The 14405-nt window shown below is 39.7% G+C and overlaps 1 protein-coding gene across 1 annotated transcript in view; it reads left to right on the top strand.

Annotated features, from left to right (window-relative positions):
- LOC128989514 (uncharacterized) overlaps window positions 1-14405 on the top strand; it is a 182625-nt gene that overhangs the window by 49170 nt on the left and 119050 nt on the right. Inside the window, exon 2 of the mRNA XM_054411411.1 lies at window positions 8067-8112. Within this exon, the coding sequence (XP_054267386.1) occupies window positions 8067-8112 (46 nt within the window). The remainder of the gene's footprint in view (window positions 1-8066; window positions 8113-14405) is intronic.

Genomic DNA, 14405 nt, shown 5'->3' with positions numbered 1-14405 from the left:
CAGTGAAGGTTTAAAAGGCAAATTAAACATCTTTTGAAATGAAATTATTGATTTTGTGTTAGGTTATGTAATGTTATGCTGTATTTAGTGAAAGTAATTAAAGTAGTTCGCTGTAGTAATTGTTGTGCTGACGTCACTATGACGTAGGAACCTGAGTGGCCAAATGTTTGTTCGCGGCCGGAATTTTACCCCCGCGGATTTGGAAGTCTAATGAAAATAGCCAGAGCGTGATTAATTAGATTAGCGATAAAAACCGGAATTTTACCCCCTGTCTAAATAACTAGCGTTTAGACAACTAATGATGTACGGGCCGGATTTTTACCCCCGGAATTTCACCCTCGGAATTTTACCCCCGGATTTTTACCCTCCGGAATTTTACCCCCGGATTTTTACCCCTGGAATTTTACCCCCTGGCTGATTTTAGAAATTGAATGATTGATTTTCTTATTTCTGTTTTTAATTAATTGTAAACATTTTATTATTTAGTAGCCTATCTTTATTTATTTATTTTGTAAAGAAATGTTCGAAACAATTATCATTCAGTTGATTGTTTATACGTCATATTAACCAACTGTTGGATTAAAAGATCGAATCCTAATACTAGAATCTCAAAATTAAAATTAAAAACTTGTTCGATTAGTTAATGTTACAAATAAATTAATAGGCTTAATTAGTAGGCTACTTAATAATAAAATGTTTACTATTAAATTAAAACAGAATGAAGATAATTAATCATTCTCACTAATTTATATATCTGGCCAGGGGGTAAAATTCCAGGGGGTAAAATTCCGGGGGGTAAAAATCCGGGCCGTACACTCTAGGTTTTTATAATTTTATGTGTTCTGATTAAATTCTCAACCGTGAAAATATATGTTTAATGTCCGCGTTTAATCCATCGAGCTGATGTCGCGAAACTCAAAAGTTCGCGGCCGGAATTTTACCCCCTGGTTTGTGACGTCACGTTTGCCCAGGGGGTAAAATTCCAGGGGGATTAAAATCCGCTACCCCGTTTTTTATGTTCTGTGTTCATGTTGATGAAATTTTAGAGGTTGTAATCGATTATTTTTGCTCTTGATTATTTAGTGATTTCTCTATCAAAGTATTTAACCAAGTTTTCCTCTCTTTTCACTACACCTCTAAATACCTCAAAGACACATCAAGGTTTACAAAGAAGAAAATAGTTCAAGGTAAAATCTCTTCCTTAACAAATATCATTTGGTACATACTAATCAAGCCTGATGCTAAATTTTATTCAAACTACTCTGATTCTCTCCTCTCTAATCATTTGATATGTCCTCTCTGTTTTCTCTCTAATAGAACGGTCTAATCTCTGATCTTATCGCCATATAACATCAACATTCAATTTACAGCCAAACGATAAATGGCCATAATATGGAACAGAATCGAACCAGTTACCTATATATTTAAAGGTTAGAACCACCTATACTTGAACAGACCCCCCTTGCCGCACGATGCGCTGGTAAACACAAGATGGCTTTTATAACAAATACCCTGAACACATCTTTAATAAGTAGCTCGAATGAGCAAGAAAAGAAGTCGGAAGTAGAGCGAGACCCTTTTGGGCGAAGCTCCAAGGTCCAGAGATCGCCAACATTGAAAGGCGTGAAGACGTCCCCTCCACCTGCATCTTTCAGGTGTACAAAAGACTTGACTTTGGGATCTCCCTTGACAAGTGGAGAAGGAAACGGTGGACCACCCTCTAAGTCTGGTGAAGGGATGCCGGAGGAATCCCTAACAACAGCGTTAGATTTGGAAGTGTCGGGAATGGTACTTCTGCGTCAGCAATATCTCGACGCAGAAAATGACATTGAAAACCGGCTTCGAAACATGGAGCAGACCATAAAGGCAATGCTTGAAACCTTTAAGACGCAGAGAGGAGTTAACCAAGTGGTTAAAAATGGCATGGCTAAGCTCGAGGACGACCTTGGTTTTGTCTTCGCCTGCCGGCTGGTGAGCAAGGCGGCCATGGAAAGGATCGCCGAGAAGGTGGTGTCCCTACCTGACGACAATGCGCGACCTTCCAAGAAACGCAGGAGGCCTACATCAGAAAGCCCTCCAAAAAGAGAAGAGGTTGTTCAGACAGCAAAGCCTAAAGTTAAGGTCAAGGCGACCCAGACTTCTAGGTCCTTCTCTGACGTAGTTGCCGCTCCAGCGAAACCTCAACAGCCACAGCAACCTGCGACACCCATTGAGGGTAGCTCCCGAAAGGGGTCAGTCGTAGAAACACCATCTTGGACTGTGTGGGAAAAGCGCCTTACGAAAAAGGAGAAGAGGAAATTGAGGCACGCGGAAGTCGGCTCCAAGACATATGTGGCAGTGAGGGCGCAATCGACCGGCGTGGCCCAAGCTGTGCCTGGCTCGGCACTCGCTAAAAAGTCGCGGCCCAAAAAGCCCAGGACTGAGGCAATTTTGGTCAAGCCTTTGGAGGGAAGATCATTCGCCGAAGTCTTGGGTGTTATCAAGGCCAAGGCTAAGCCAGAGCAAACCGACACGGTTGTACGGTCGATTAGACAAACCCGGGACGGGGACGTCCTCCTCGAACTGGGTAAGTCTAAAGATAAAGCCGCCTTTGCTGCCGAACTAAAGGCAGCTGTGGAAGGTCAGGGCACCGTTCGTGCTCTCGAACCCAAGACGTCCGTCGAGGTTCGGGATATGGATTGTGTGTCAACGGAGGATGACGTCATTGATGCCCTAAAAAAAGCTGTCCCCGAGCTTGCCGGACAAACGGCTAGTCTGAGGGTGTGGCTCACGAAACCAAACCGGAGTCAACAGCGGATGGCGGTCGCCGAAATGGCAGACGCAAACGCCAGTAAGGTTTTGGCACTCCAGCATTTGAGGGTTGGATGGGTTAATTGCAGGTTGAGACGGAGGGTGGAAGTAACGAGGTGTTTTAAATGCCTTGATTTCGGCCATTCCTCCCGAAACTGCGAAGGGCCCGACCGAGGCAAGAACTGCCTTCGATGCGGGGAGGTGGGTCACACTCGTAGGGACTGTAAAGTTGAGACCTGTTTCCTCTGTAAGGAGAAAGGCCTCAATGATAAAAACGCTAAACATATAGCTGGGTCTGGGCAGTGCAGTGCATTTAAAGGCGCACTACAACAAGCGAAAGCCCAACCACGAAGATAAGGATCCTCCAGTGCAATGTAGATCGATCCAGGACGGCTGACGCGCTTCTCAGTCAGCTTGCCCTCGAACACGGTGTTGACGCGCTCTTGGTCAGCGAACAGTACCAGTACCGGGACAGGGACCCATCTCTTTGGTTTCCCGATACACTTGGTACTGCTGCGTTCTGGGTTCGTAATACAGCTAAAGTGCAGGTAAGGAGTCACGCGAAGGGCCGAGGATTCGTTTGGGTCCGGTGCGGGGATGTCACTTACTTTAGTGTATACCTCACCCCCAACGAGGCTATCCGTGACTTTCGTGGAAAGATAGACCGCCTGGAAGAGAGCGTGCGCGATACCGCCGGGCACGTTGTCGTGGCGGGGGATTTCAATGCTAGGGCTGTCGAGTGGGGAATGACTCTCACTAATTCCCGGGGGAAGTACATCCTGGACTTTGCTGCCAGGGCTGGACTTGTTGTCATAAACGAGGGCAACACGCCAACTTTCCAGCGTCCCGGAATGAGGGGAACGATCCCAGACATCACGCTTGCATCTGAGTCCCTCTTGCCGAGGATACGAGCCTGGAGAGTCCTAGAGGATTATACGGCCAGTGACCACCAGTACATCATTTTTGATGTCATGGATAGTCATCAGAGACAAGCTACCGTGTCTCGGCAGGTGCCCGTTCGGTGGAACACCAAAAAGCTGGACGTGGCCAAATTCACCGAAGTCATACTACGGGGAGAGCCAGTGGTACCTGCTGCATCCGGCGTGGCTCACGCAGAGACATCAGTTACATCATTGATGAGGCTGATAGTCTCGGCCTGCGAAGAGTCAATGCCTCGCAGGATATCCCGGTGCGATAAGCGACCTGTGTACTGGTGGACAACCGAGATCGCAGAACTACGACGGGCAGCATTGAGAGCCAGACGTCTTGCTACCAGGGCTAGAGAACCTGAAGATAGACGTCTTAAGTCTGACGCTTACAAGGTGGCAAGGAAGTCTCTTCGCCGGGCCATTAACCGGAGCAAACGCAGTTGCTGGGAGAAATTAAGGGACGATGTCGATTCCGATCCGTGGGGCCTTGGTTACAAGATAGTAACCAAGAAGCTTGGCACCCGCTCTCCACCTTCCGTTATGGACGGGGCCTCTATGGAGAGGATCGTAAAGTCCCTTTTCCCGACTCACACACTGCGTCCATTGCGGGAGTTCGGAAGGGTGGACGACGTACCGCTTTTCAGTCTCGAGGAGTTGGAGGCGGCCGTTCTGTCCCTGAAGAACAACAAGGCTCCTGGACCGGATGGGGTACCTGGTGAGGCCCTGAAGAAAGTCTTTTCAATAAACCCACAAATCCTTTTGAGCACGTACAATGCCTGTCTGGCCGAGGGGAAGTTTCCCTTCTGCTGGAAAACAGCTAGGCTTGTGCTCGTGGGGAAGGGAAAAGGAAACCCAGACCTACCCTCCTCTTACAGACCTCTCTGTATGTTGGACACTGCTGGGAAAGTCTTGGAAAAGTTGATCCGTTCCCGACTGAATTCAGCCGTGGTTGCTGCAGGGAATCTATCCCCTCGTCAGTACGGTTTCAGGAAGGGACGGTCAACGGTTGACGCTATTGAGGAGGTAAAGCGAGCCGTAATGAGAGCTGAGGAGTTTAACAACTATTCTCGTCGGGTTGTGCTGCTTGTAACACTTGATGTGCGAAACGCATTTAATTCCGCGAGGTGGTGCGATATGCTCGACGCACTGGAGAACACTTTCCACGTCCCGGCATACCTCATGCGCATGATAGAGGACTACCTCCGGTACCGCCTCATCATTTACGACACTACAGAAGGCTCCAGGACGATGGATGTAACTTCTGGTGCTGCTCAAGGATCCATACTGGGCCCGGACCTCTGGAACGTCGCCTACGACAGCCTCTTGAGATCCGAGATGCCTGAGGAAACCGTCCTAGTTGGGTATGCAGATGACGTTGCGGCTTTAATAGCTGCACGTAGCATTGAGCTTGCCCAGCTGAAACTAAATCGAGTCATGCGAACCATTAACGCATGGATGGCAGAACATGGTCTCTCGCTCGCTCTGAGCAAAACTGAGATTGTCATTCTGACTAAAAAGAGGATTGACACCATCGTGCCTTTGATGGTGGGGAACGTTGAAGTCCAAACCACTCGTGCCGCAAAGTACCTTGGGGTCATGGTGGACAGCAAGCTCAGCTGGCGAGACCAGATCACCCGTACGGCGGACAAGGCCGCTAAAATGGTTTCTTCCCTTAGTCGGTTAATGGCCAATGTCGGAGGTCCACGGTCCAGCCGCAGAAGGCTGTTGATGTCTGCGGTCCAGTCAGTGCTCCTGTACGGTGCGGAGGTCTGGGCAGACGCTCTCAATAAGGAGGTATATAGGATGCGGCTCGCCCGAGTGCAGCGTCAGGCAGCACTAAGGGTAGCATCTGCCTATCGAACAGTGTCCGAACCCGCCGTCCTGGTGGTTGCTGGAGTCATCCCCGTCAAACTTTTGGCGGCGGAGAGGAAGGCAATTTATCAGCGCCGTGGGGAGGACCAGGCAAGTATTGAGGAACGCACCCGGACCTTCCAGCTGTGGCAGGAGAGCTGGGAACAGGAGACAAGGGGGCTCTGGACCAGGCGACTGATACAACAGGTCCAACCTTGGGTTAATCGGCGGTGCGGAGAGGTGAACTTCTACCTCACCCAATTTCTGACGGGTCACGGCTTTTTCCGGTCGTACTTGTTCAGGATGGGCAAAGCCGTGTCACCCGATTGCATATACTGCCCAGGCATTCCCGATGACGTGGAACACACTTTCTTCCACTGCCAGCATTGGGAAAGGCCCCGCCTAGAGGCTCAACAGTTCGTAGGACTGCTGTCGGTGGACACGGTCATACCGATGATGATGGAGGGTGAGGACAATTGGACCTGTGTGTCACTTTACATCCAGGGTGTTCTCCGCGCCAAGAAGCTTGACCTCGACCGGGATGCGGTGTAGGTCAAAAAATAAATAATGCCAGAAACGGTGCGAGCCCTGTGGGCTTAGGTCACATGTTGGCCTGACTTGAAGTAATGTGACAAACAATTCCAGGTCTGTGTCCAACAGAGTAGAGGGGGTTTTTTAGTGAGTAGTCTGTGATAAACTCAGGAGTCTCACACTACAGGCTGGCTACCTGTGTGCGTAAAAGCATTTTCCCTCCTCACCCTAAAAAAAAAAAAAAAAAAAAAATACTTGAACAGACACGGTATGGATCATAAATAAACTAATTAATTATGTTACTGGCCCGAAAGTAAACATTACTTAACATTGCAAATGAAACTGTTCAAACAATGTTGATGTTTTTAGTAAGGATTCGGGCCAGTTGAGTAGTTTGTTTATGTTTATGATTCATAGGTTTCTGATTTCATATTCTTGATTAGAACCATAGTTTGTCAAGGACCTCTATGGGGTTACCTTCAGGTGACCTAAAATTAAAAAAATTACAATTCTACCAGACCTAAGACTTTTATAAATATTTCAAAAGCTTATTTCATGTAGGGGAATCCACCCGACACAACAACTTCTGTCATTTTTAAATGTACTGTACTTTTATAAATTCCCATTTAAAACAAATTTCTAAAAACTGCAATCTGATGACTGGGCTGTAACAATACAAGCCTGTGGAGATAAAAGGCTTGTATGGTCATAACAGTAACCGGCAGCGGCAGCGGCAGTCGGCAGTCGGCACATCCATAGCTTGGGTGGGGGTAGGGGAGGCTATTGCACGATGTGAATGGGGTGAAATACAATCTGTAACTGTGCGGAAATCCTCGGTGAGTATCGAGATTCATGTAAATATGTGTGTCGTTGTATGACTAGTCAGTTTTGAAACCTCAATATCTATTTAAAAGGCTTTTTGCTTAGAGACTGATTTTTATGTATTTCAATAAAACTGTAGTGTTTTCATGAGTTATTTTTATGTATTAAACACGTGTTTTAATTGTTTTAGTGTAAACATGTTTAGTTTGTTGTTTTGATTTACTAAGAGAAGACGAGCTCATTTTTTGTTTTAAATTTTATTTTGAAGTAATCGTCCGTGATATCACAAATTAGGGAGTCGCGTTTATTGGCGACGACAATTGGCGACCGTGACAAGACTACCAGAAATGACAAGGGTAGGCGATAGGTTAAATAATTATTGAAGTTCGTGTCTAGCGTATCAATACAGGGAGTGTATAAATACAGTGGGCCTAGTGTATAAACATCAGGTGATATAAACATACATAAATAGCGATGTACTACATCACTAATATATTTTACATATTCCATAGTGTGGTATTGACTGTCACCATTGTCTTTTGTATACTATAAATAGTATCCCATATATTATCCCATTTAAGTGGACGTAGCTATTTCTATTTTTTTATAACATCTCAATGAGTCTCTCACAGTATGAGTAATATACAATCATAATTTGTGACCTAAAATATGGATAGGACATAATAGTGGTAGAGTGCATGACATCGGTCCCCGAGGTCCTAGGTTCAAATCTCGCCAATCACCGATGAGTTTTAGCTGTAGGCCATGATAATACTATTCTCTAGGCCTAGCCTGGTTAACGTGTTAAGTATATCCATGGTGGGACCTGTTGTCCATGGGTTTATGTAAAAAGTAGCTTAAAGAAGTAAGGTTACATAGGATATGAAGTTAACCCCACTGAGAGTGTCCACTAGTTCTATACCTGACTTCGTTTACAATACACAATGTAAAATACAAGTGGCTAAACAAATCTGTTCATGGAGGTTAAAATGTTGCACATCAAACAACTTTATGAAATATTAATTCGAAACTCACAATGCTATTGTTTTTAACTAGCTGTGTTGTTGTTGTTGTTGTTGTTGTTTAACTAGCGTGTTGTTGTTGCTGTTGTTGTTTAACCAGCTGTGTTGTTGCCTGTTACAGTGGAAGACGAGATGGTGTGTGATGCGGAAACTGTCACCCGTAGCAGGTAAATTAATTGTTTACTTACACTTTTATCTAATTTAAACTTTGTTTTTGTAATAACAATATGCAACAATATCGTTAGTAAACTGATTACTCAATTGGGGTCAATCGCAGCTTTAGATTGTGTAAAATACGCTTGATATCATTTGCACGGACTACGTTAGGATACGATTATAGTGTTAAATGTTTATCAAATTATGTCACCTCTTAGTAAAAAATTGTGAGAGAAAATTATTCCGAAGTTATAAGTTGAATAATTATAGATTCACGTCATTTTAAGTATAAAATTAGCATATCCATCAATGTAATTTATACCAATTTTTTTTTATTTAAATACAGCTTTGTATTGTTTATTTATGTATTTGTAATCTATTAGTTATGTTGTAAAATTACAGTACTATTTATTACTTAATGGTTGTATAAAACTCAGTTCTAGTTAACTTAATGTTTGAAATAAATTAGTTTATAGACACTGAATATTTAATAATTAGTCAATGATAATAATCAAATTTAAAATATAAAAAAATTAGTGAAGGTTATGTAGTTTTTTTGTATTCATTCCACTCATAGGATGTAGTTCCAATCCACTAAAAAAGTAATTGTTTTCTCTTAATTAGATTGTTGGGTTGATCTACATTTACAAGCATTAGATTTGTTGTAGTGTTAAACACTTCTTATTGACATTAAAGACTATTTATACACTTACAAATCATATTTGGAAGTTTCTAATAGCTTTTTCGGAATATTTTAACATAATTATAGATTAAAATGAACATGGGATGGGCGGAACACCTTAAAATTAAGCCACAATTAAAAAGTAAATACAAATTTAAAAACATTTAAACGCAATACGAATGGCTTTGAGTTACAAGTCTCATTATTGCACAACCAGGGCGCGACCACTCGCTTCTCAACAATTAAGACAGCTGACTGTGCGATTATCGTCCGTCCTCTTCAGCGAACTGATTAATAAATAATTACCATATAATAACTGTCATCACGGGTTCCCTGTAACTCATTGATATTTAAATTTACTCTACGTTAACAGCTTGTTACCGAGAAAAAGTATAATTTCTTAGCAATAGAGGTTGAAAACACATTCTCTGAATGGTACATAAAGATTTTCTTGTAAATTTTATGGTAATTTACTGGTAACGAAACGTTGTGGTATCGTAGTGGATTGGAAAATGTAGGAGTTTGAGTCGATAAATGTACCAAGGTATAAATTAAATACAGGATTTGATCATAAGTGTTCCAGCAAATCATATGTCAAATTACATAGTAATAGTTATTGAATGATGCCCAACGCTAAAGGTAAAACAATACAATAATACATAAACATTTTGCTGTTGTATAAAATTGTACTTGGTACTATTCGTGAAAGTTAATACTTTAAACTAAATCAAATAATATAAAATGTTTAGCTCAATTCTTTGGCTGGAGGGTTTTACGACTAATAAATATTCAATTTCCGTTATTAAATTAGCTTTTCCATTTCATAAACAAAAAACAAACCTGTAACTACTTTCAAATTTGATGATAAAATATATAGTGATACAACATGGTGACACCAAAAGCAATAATTACGAAGAATATTGGAATTTAAAATAAAAAAATAATTATTTGTCTACTCACTTTTACCATGTATTTTGACCAATAATTTTCTTTAACCATCATGACCGGACACCCTGTAAATTTAGCGTGTTTAGAAAAGCGGATAATAAAACACCATCTTCACTGAGAAATTGTATTGTCAATTGAATGACACAATTATAGTTGCATAACGTAGAACAGCTGATCATACAAATACAAAACCAAACAAACCATTGTTGACCTACTTACTGACGTCATACCTGTTGTGTTACAAAGCTGTACAACTAAGGTCAAAGAACTCAGCTGTCGTATGGCCTTGCCAAGGAACTTCATCAACGTAACTAATCGAAACAATTTAAACCAGCTTTTTAAAATTATAATTTCGTGAAACTTTAAATATGTGTTTAGTAATAGTATTTTCTTCTATTCCAAACAAACAACACAAATTTGAAAAAATTTTTCTGATCTTCGGTTATATCCGTTATAAAAATAGTCCTGAGCTGGCCAACGTGAAAAAGGAAATTAAAATCTAAGAACTTAGTGGTTGGTTTACTCCTCTATATCGTGCTAAAAGTTAGTTGGGTATTTTTTCAGTCTTACAATGTATTATTTGGTTACACGCACAGTTGTACTTTGATACATAACATTATCTATAAAAATACTTTTATGATCTGTATATCTTCGTTCAACCTTCTGTTCTAAACACTCGATTGAAAAAACTCAAGGAGCTAATATTGGTATTTTAAAAGCATTATAGCATATTTTGAACACTTTTAGCCACCAACAAAATAAATAAATAAATAAATAAAAATGCCTTTATTTCCGAGCGTCTCTCATCAAAATATAACTGTTTTACAGAGTAACTCAGGTCAAATACGAACTAAAAATACAATACTACTATTATACAATACATCGTGTGATAAAAAATAAAAATATTAAATATATATACTTTTTTACAATATTGATACATTTTAAAAGTTTCTTTTAAAAGCCAAGACCCCCAGCTGTTTTAGGTCCAAGGGGAGATCATTGTAGATCTTTGGGCCAAAGTAGGAGAACCCAATGAATTTAATACAATTAGGTAATCTCCAGATATAAATTTAAGAGTAATAGTGACTAGAACAATATCTTGCTTTAACGGACATAACATTACCAAAGAACAATGTATTTTTGGGTGAGAAGAAGGGGCGAATCATAAGAAACATCCCCTCTTGATGACAGGCAATTTTCCTTTATTTCGCCCGTTAGTCTTATAACAGGGGGAGGCTGTGTAAAGCGTAGAGGCGCCATTGGCAACGTTTTGACTGCTAATGTATTGAACCTGTGACTTGGAGGGCGAGCGATGGAAACCCATATGGACGATATGGGCTATGGGAATCTGTAAATGTTTCATAAGGGCTGTAGGCTATACTCAGTGCCAAATGTGCAACCGTCAATAATATGAAGCCGAAGTTTACGATTTTACTTAACAAATCTTTAAGTTTAAAAATCATCTTAGATTATTATTATTCAAGATTTAGATGCGGACGCCCCTCTAGATGCTTTTAGACCCAAATACACGTGAAATATGAGGTTAAAATGGAAAGAGATACGGAGTTGCTCAAATTACTACCGTTATGTAGCCAAATCCGTTCCTACTTAAGGTGTTTGTCAGGCTCAAAATTAAAACTCAACGGTGTTTTATTTATCTGTAGCTGTAAGATACGGGGTTTTTGTTTATCATTGCCAGTTTTTAGGGCAGTAAGTAGGGTTGTAGATAAGTTTAGATAAGCTGTAGGATTAAATCAAATAGGAAAATACAATTGCGAAAGCAGCACACTCAACGAGAAGAGGCCCATTCATAAGTTAGTTTTTAGACACATTTTACCTATTTTACGTTTGAGTAAAGTTGATACGTCTTATATAAAATGTCTTATATCTTTTGTTATTTTACATGCATAGGAAAATGAAGATGTGTTGGCATTTATTTATTGAAGGAGATCGTCATAATTCAATTGTTTAGGGTAAATCAATATAGCACACGTTTAAAAACCATAGCAAATCATTTGGTCGGTATTATCTTGTTATTAAGATAAATAATTTTGTTATTATTTATTATTATTATTTATCTTGTTATTAGATAATTTTTAAATAAACAATTAACAATGTACCTAGTGAACAAGTTCTAAACAAAAATGCTAAAAACGTGTTACTGAAATTTATCTATATGTAACGTAATACAAATGATCAACCCAAAAATTAACCGGTATAGGTTAATTTTTTAATGGAAAATCTCAAATGGGATAATCGGAGTTCTCTTTCAAAAGAAAGGATTCTAACTGTACTCAATTATCCATTCTTATGGAATGAACTCCGAGATTTCGGACTGCATAAAATACCAAACCATCCAAGAAAGTAATCAAGATAGTTGAGACGCCAGCACGTCGGCGATCGACAAAGTGAAATTATCTAGTGAAATGCATTCTGGGTCGACAACGAGAACGCTAATACCATGATGATATTAAAAGTACTTCAAAGAATGTACGAAAAGATTTAGAGTAGTAACAAATAGAATTTGCCACACATTATACACGTAGATTATATTAAAACCAACAGTGACACGCTTTCTATTTTACAACTTTAATTTGGTAGCGTTAAAACAATAATTCTTAAGCTTTCAATGACCTTGTAATAAATAAATTGTATCCAGTCGACGCCTATGGCTATGGTTACCCCATTAACAGGCTAACCTATTTTAATGTCGCGATCCCAAATTAGTCACTTTCCTATTAATAACATAAAATATTTTGAATACACTTCGAAAATGCATCCTGACAACAAAACTCATATTCGTTTGTATAAGAAGACAATTCTATTATTACACTTTTGATTTTCACCTGTTGACCTCATTATTGCATTCTTCGTTGTTTCACACGCGAATAAGTGATAATGTTTTTGACAACTAGAAGGCCATTTGTTCAGATTATCCACTATCTGGCAGCAGAATCGCCTCTTGGACACGTCTTTGTGTCTTTCAGTTGTTGCTTGACTAGAAAATAACAAGAGTAGTGATAATAATATGGTATTTTTTTATTTTACCTTCGAATTGAACGGTAGGCTCTGTCTCGGAATTGTTTTGCCCATTACTTCAGGCTAGCCCTAAAGGGCTACGGAATTATCACTTAGATAAAATCATTTGTAATTGGTGAGACTTGAGCACGAGACCATAGCTTCCAGTTTCCAGAAGGATAGTCTTCTCTTTCTAATGATTTTTTCTCTCTCTCATCGGTAGAAACAATTTATAGTTCCATAAAAAGGGCTAAAATTTGATGTTGAAAAGTGTATTGCACCGCTCAATACAAATCAAGTAAAATATGGGTATGTGAAGTGGAATCTAATTTACGCCACTAATATTTAGATTGGGAATATTCAGAATTACTAGATATATCCAACTCGTGTGTTGAATTAAAAAAGTAAACATTCCACATATTGCAAAAACATAGTCCCATTAAAACGCAAGGCATTGCCATTTATATCGGCTGCACGATACATTGAAAAAGTCCGTCTGCATACCACGCCCTGTCGACCCTTTATGTTCTATTAACGTCACCTTACCTATGAACACCCTCATTTACCTATGAATTTTATTAGCTTCTCAACTTATTTATATCATTGATATGTAACCATAATTAAATCGTATACAGTTTTATCTTATTTGGTCACAATAGCTCTTATATTTCAACGAAGCCTAAATCATGCATAAGATTAATTCAATAAAACAAAATAATGTCATTTTACTGAGTGGACTTTACGAAGTTCAACATAATGCCATTCTTGATAACTGTAGTTTGGTAGAAACACATACCTACGTCACACGAGTAAAGAAATTACAGTATTTCACTTCCCAAACAGTTAATTTATTATTAATGTTAAATTACAGTATTCGTGAAATTTCATTTAAAGTAGGGTAAAATGATTATTAAACATCAGTACGTGTATAATAACCAATAAAGTTAGCTTTAAGTAATAAAATAATGTTTACAATAATCCAATATTTATGTTTTATGTTTTCAAATAAATTGTAAAAAACAACACGGGACCATTGTCACGATATTCAAGTGTTTTAGGGGACGAGACAGCATTTCAACGGTATTGTCAGAAATGTTTTGTGCGTTCATGCTTTTCACTGGCGGAGTTAATCAAAACGGCTTAGCTTCGTGTGTAAAATGAGTGTCGTACCTATGTGTGCGTGTGTGTAGATGTATATGTGTGTGTTGGAAACACTCCCCTCTGCACTCGGCACAAGGGACACAACTTTCTGACATCAAATCAACGGATTACAGACATACACTCATCAAGAGGACGTCATATGAGGTGTCCTGCCTGAATCCAAATTAAAAATCTTGAACGTTTTCTATAAACTTTATTAACACTCGCAAATTTTATCCAATGCTTCTTGGGAAATGTACTTTTAAAACTACATGTAGATACCCGACTGTTTAAACCTGTTCTTTTTAAATATCTATGTAACATATTCATTTATTCAAAAAAAAAAAAAAAAACATCAAACCAACATTACACAAAAATACGCTAATGCATAACGTCTTGGTAATTTATCAAAAGGAATAGTAAGTAAGAGTTTGAAAGTTAGTTTTGTCTGACGGTGGTAGATTCACCAATTAGGAGTTAACCCTGTCAAACACATACTTATTGTTTTATTTATGA

Source organism: Macrosteles quadrilineatus, unplaced genomic scaffold, assembly GCF_028750875.1.
Source record: "Macrosteles quadrilineatus isolate MER2022 unplaced genomic scaffold, UCM_ALF_1.0 Scaffold_3__2_contigs__length_128488019, whole genome shotgun sequence".
Taxonomy (NCBI): domain Eukaryota; kingdom Metazoa; phylum Arthropoda; class Insecta; order Hemiptera; family Cicadellidae; genus Macrosteles; species Macrosteles quadrilineatus.
This window is presented reverse-complemented; position numbering and strand designations above follow the sequence as displayed.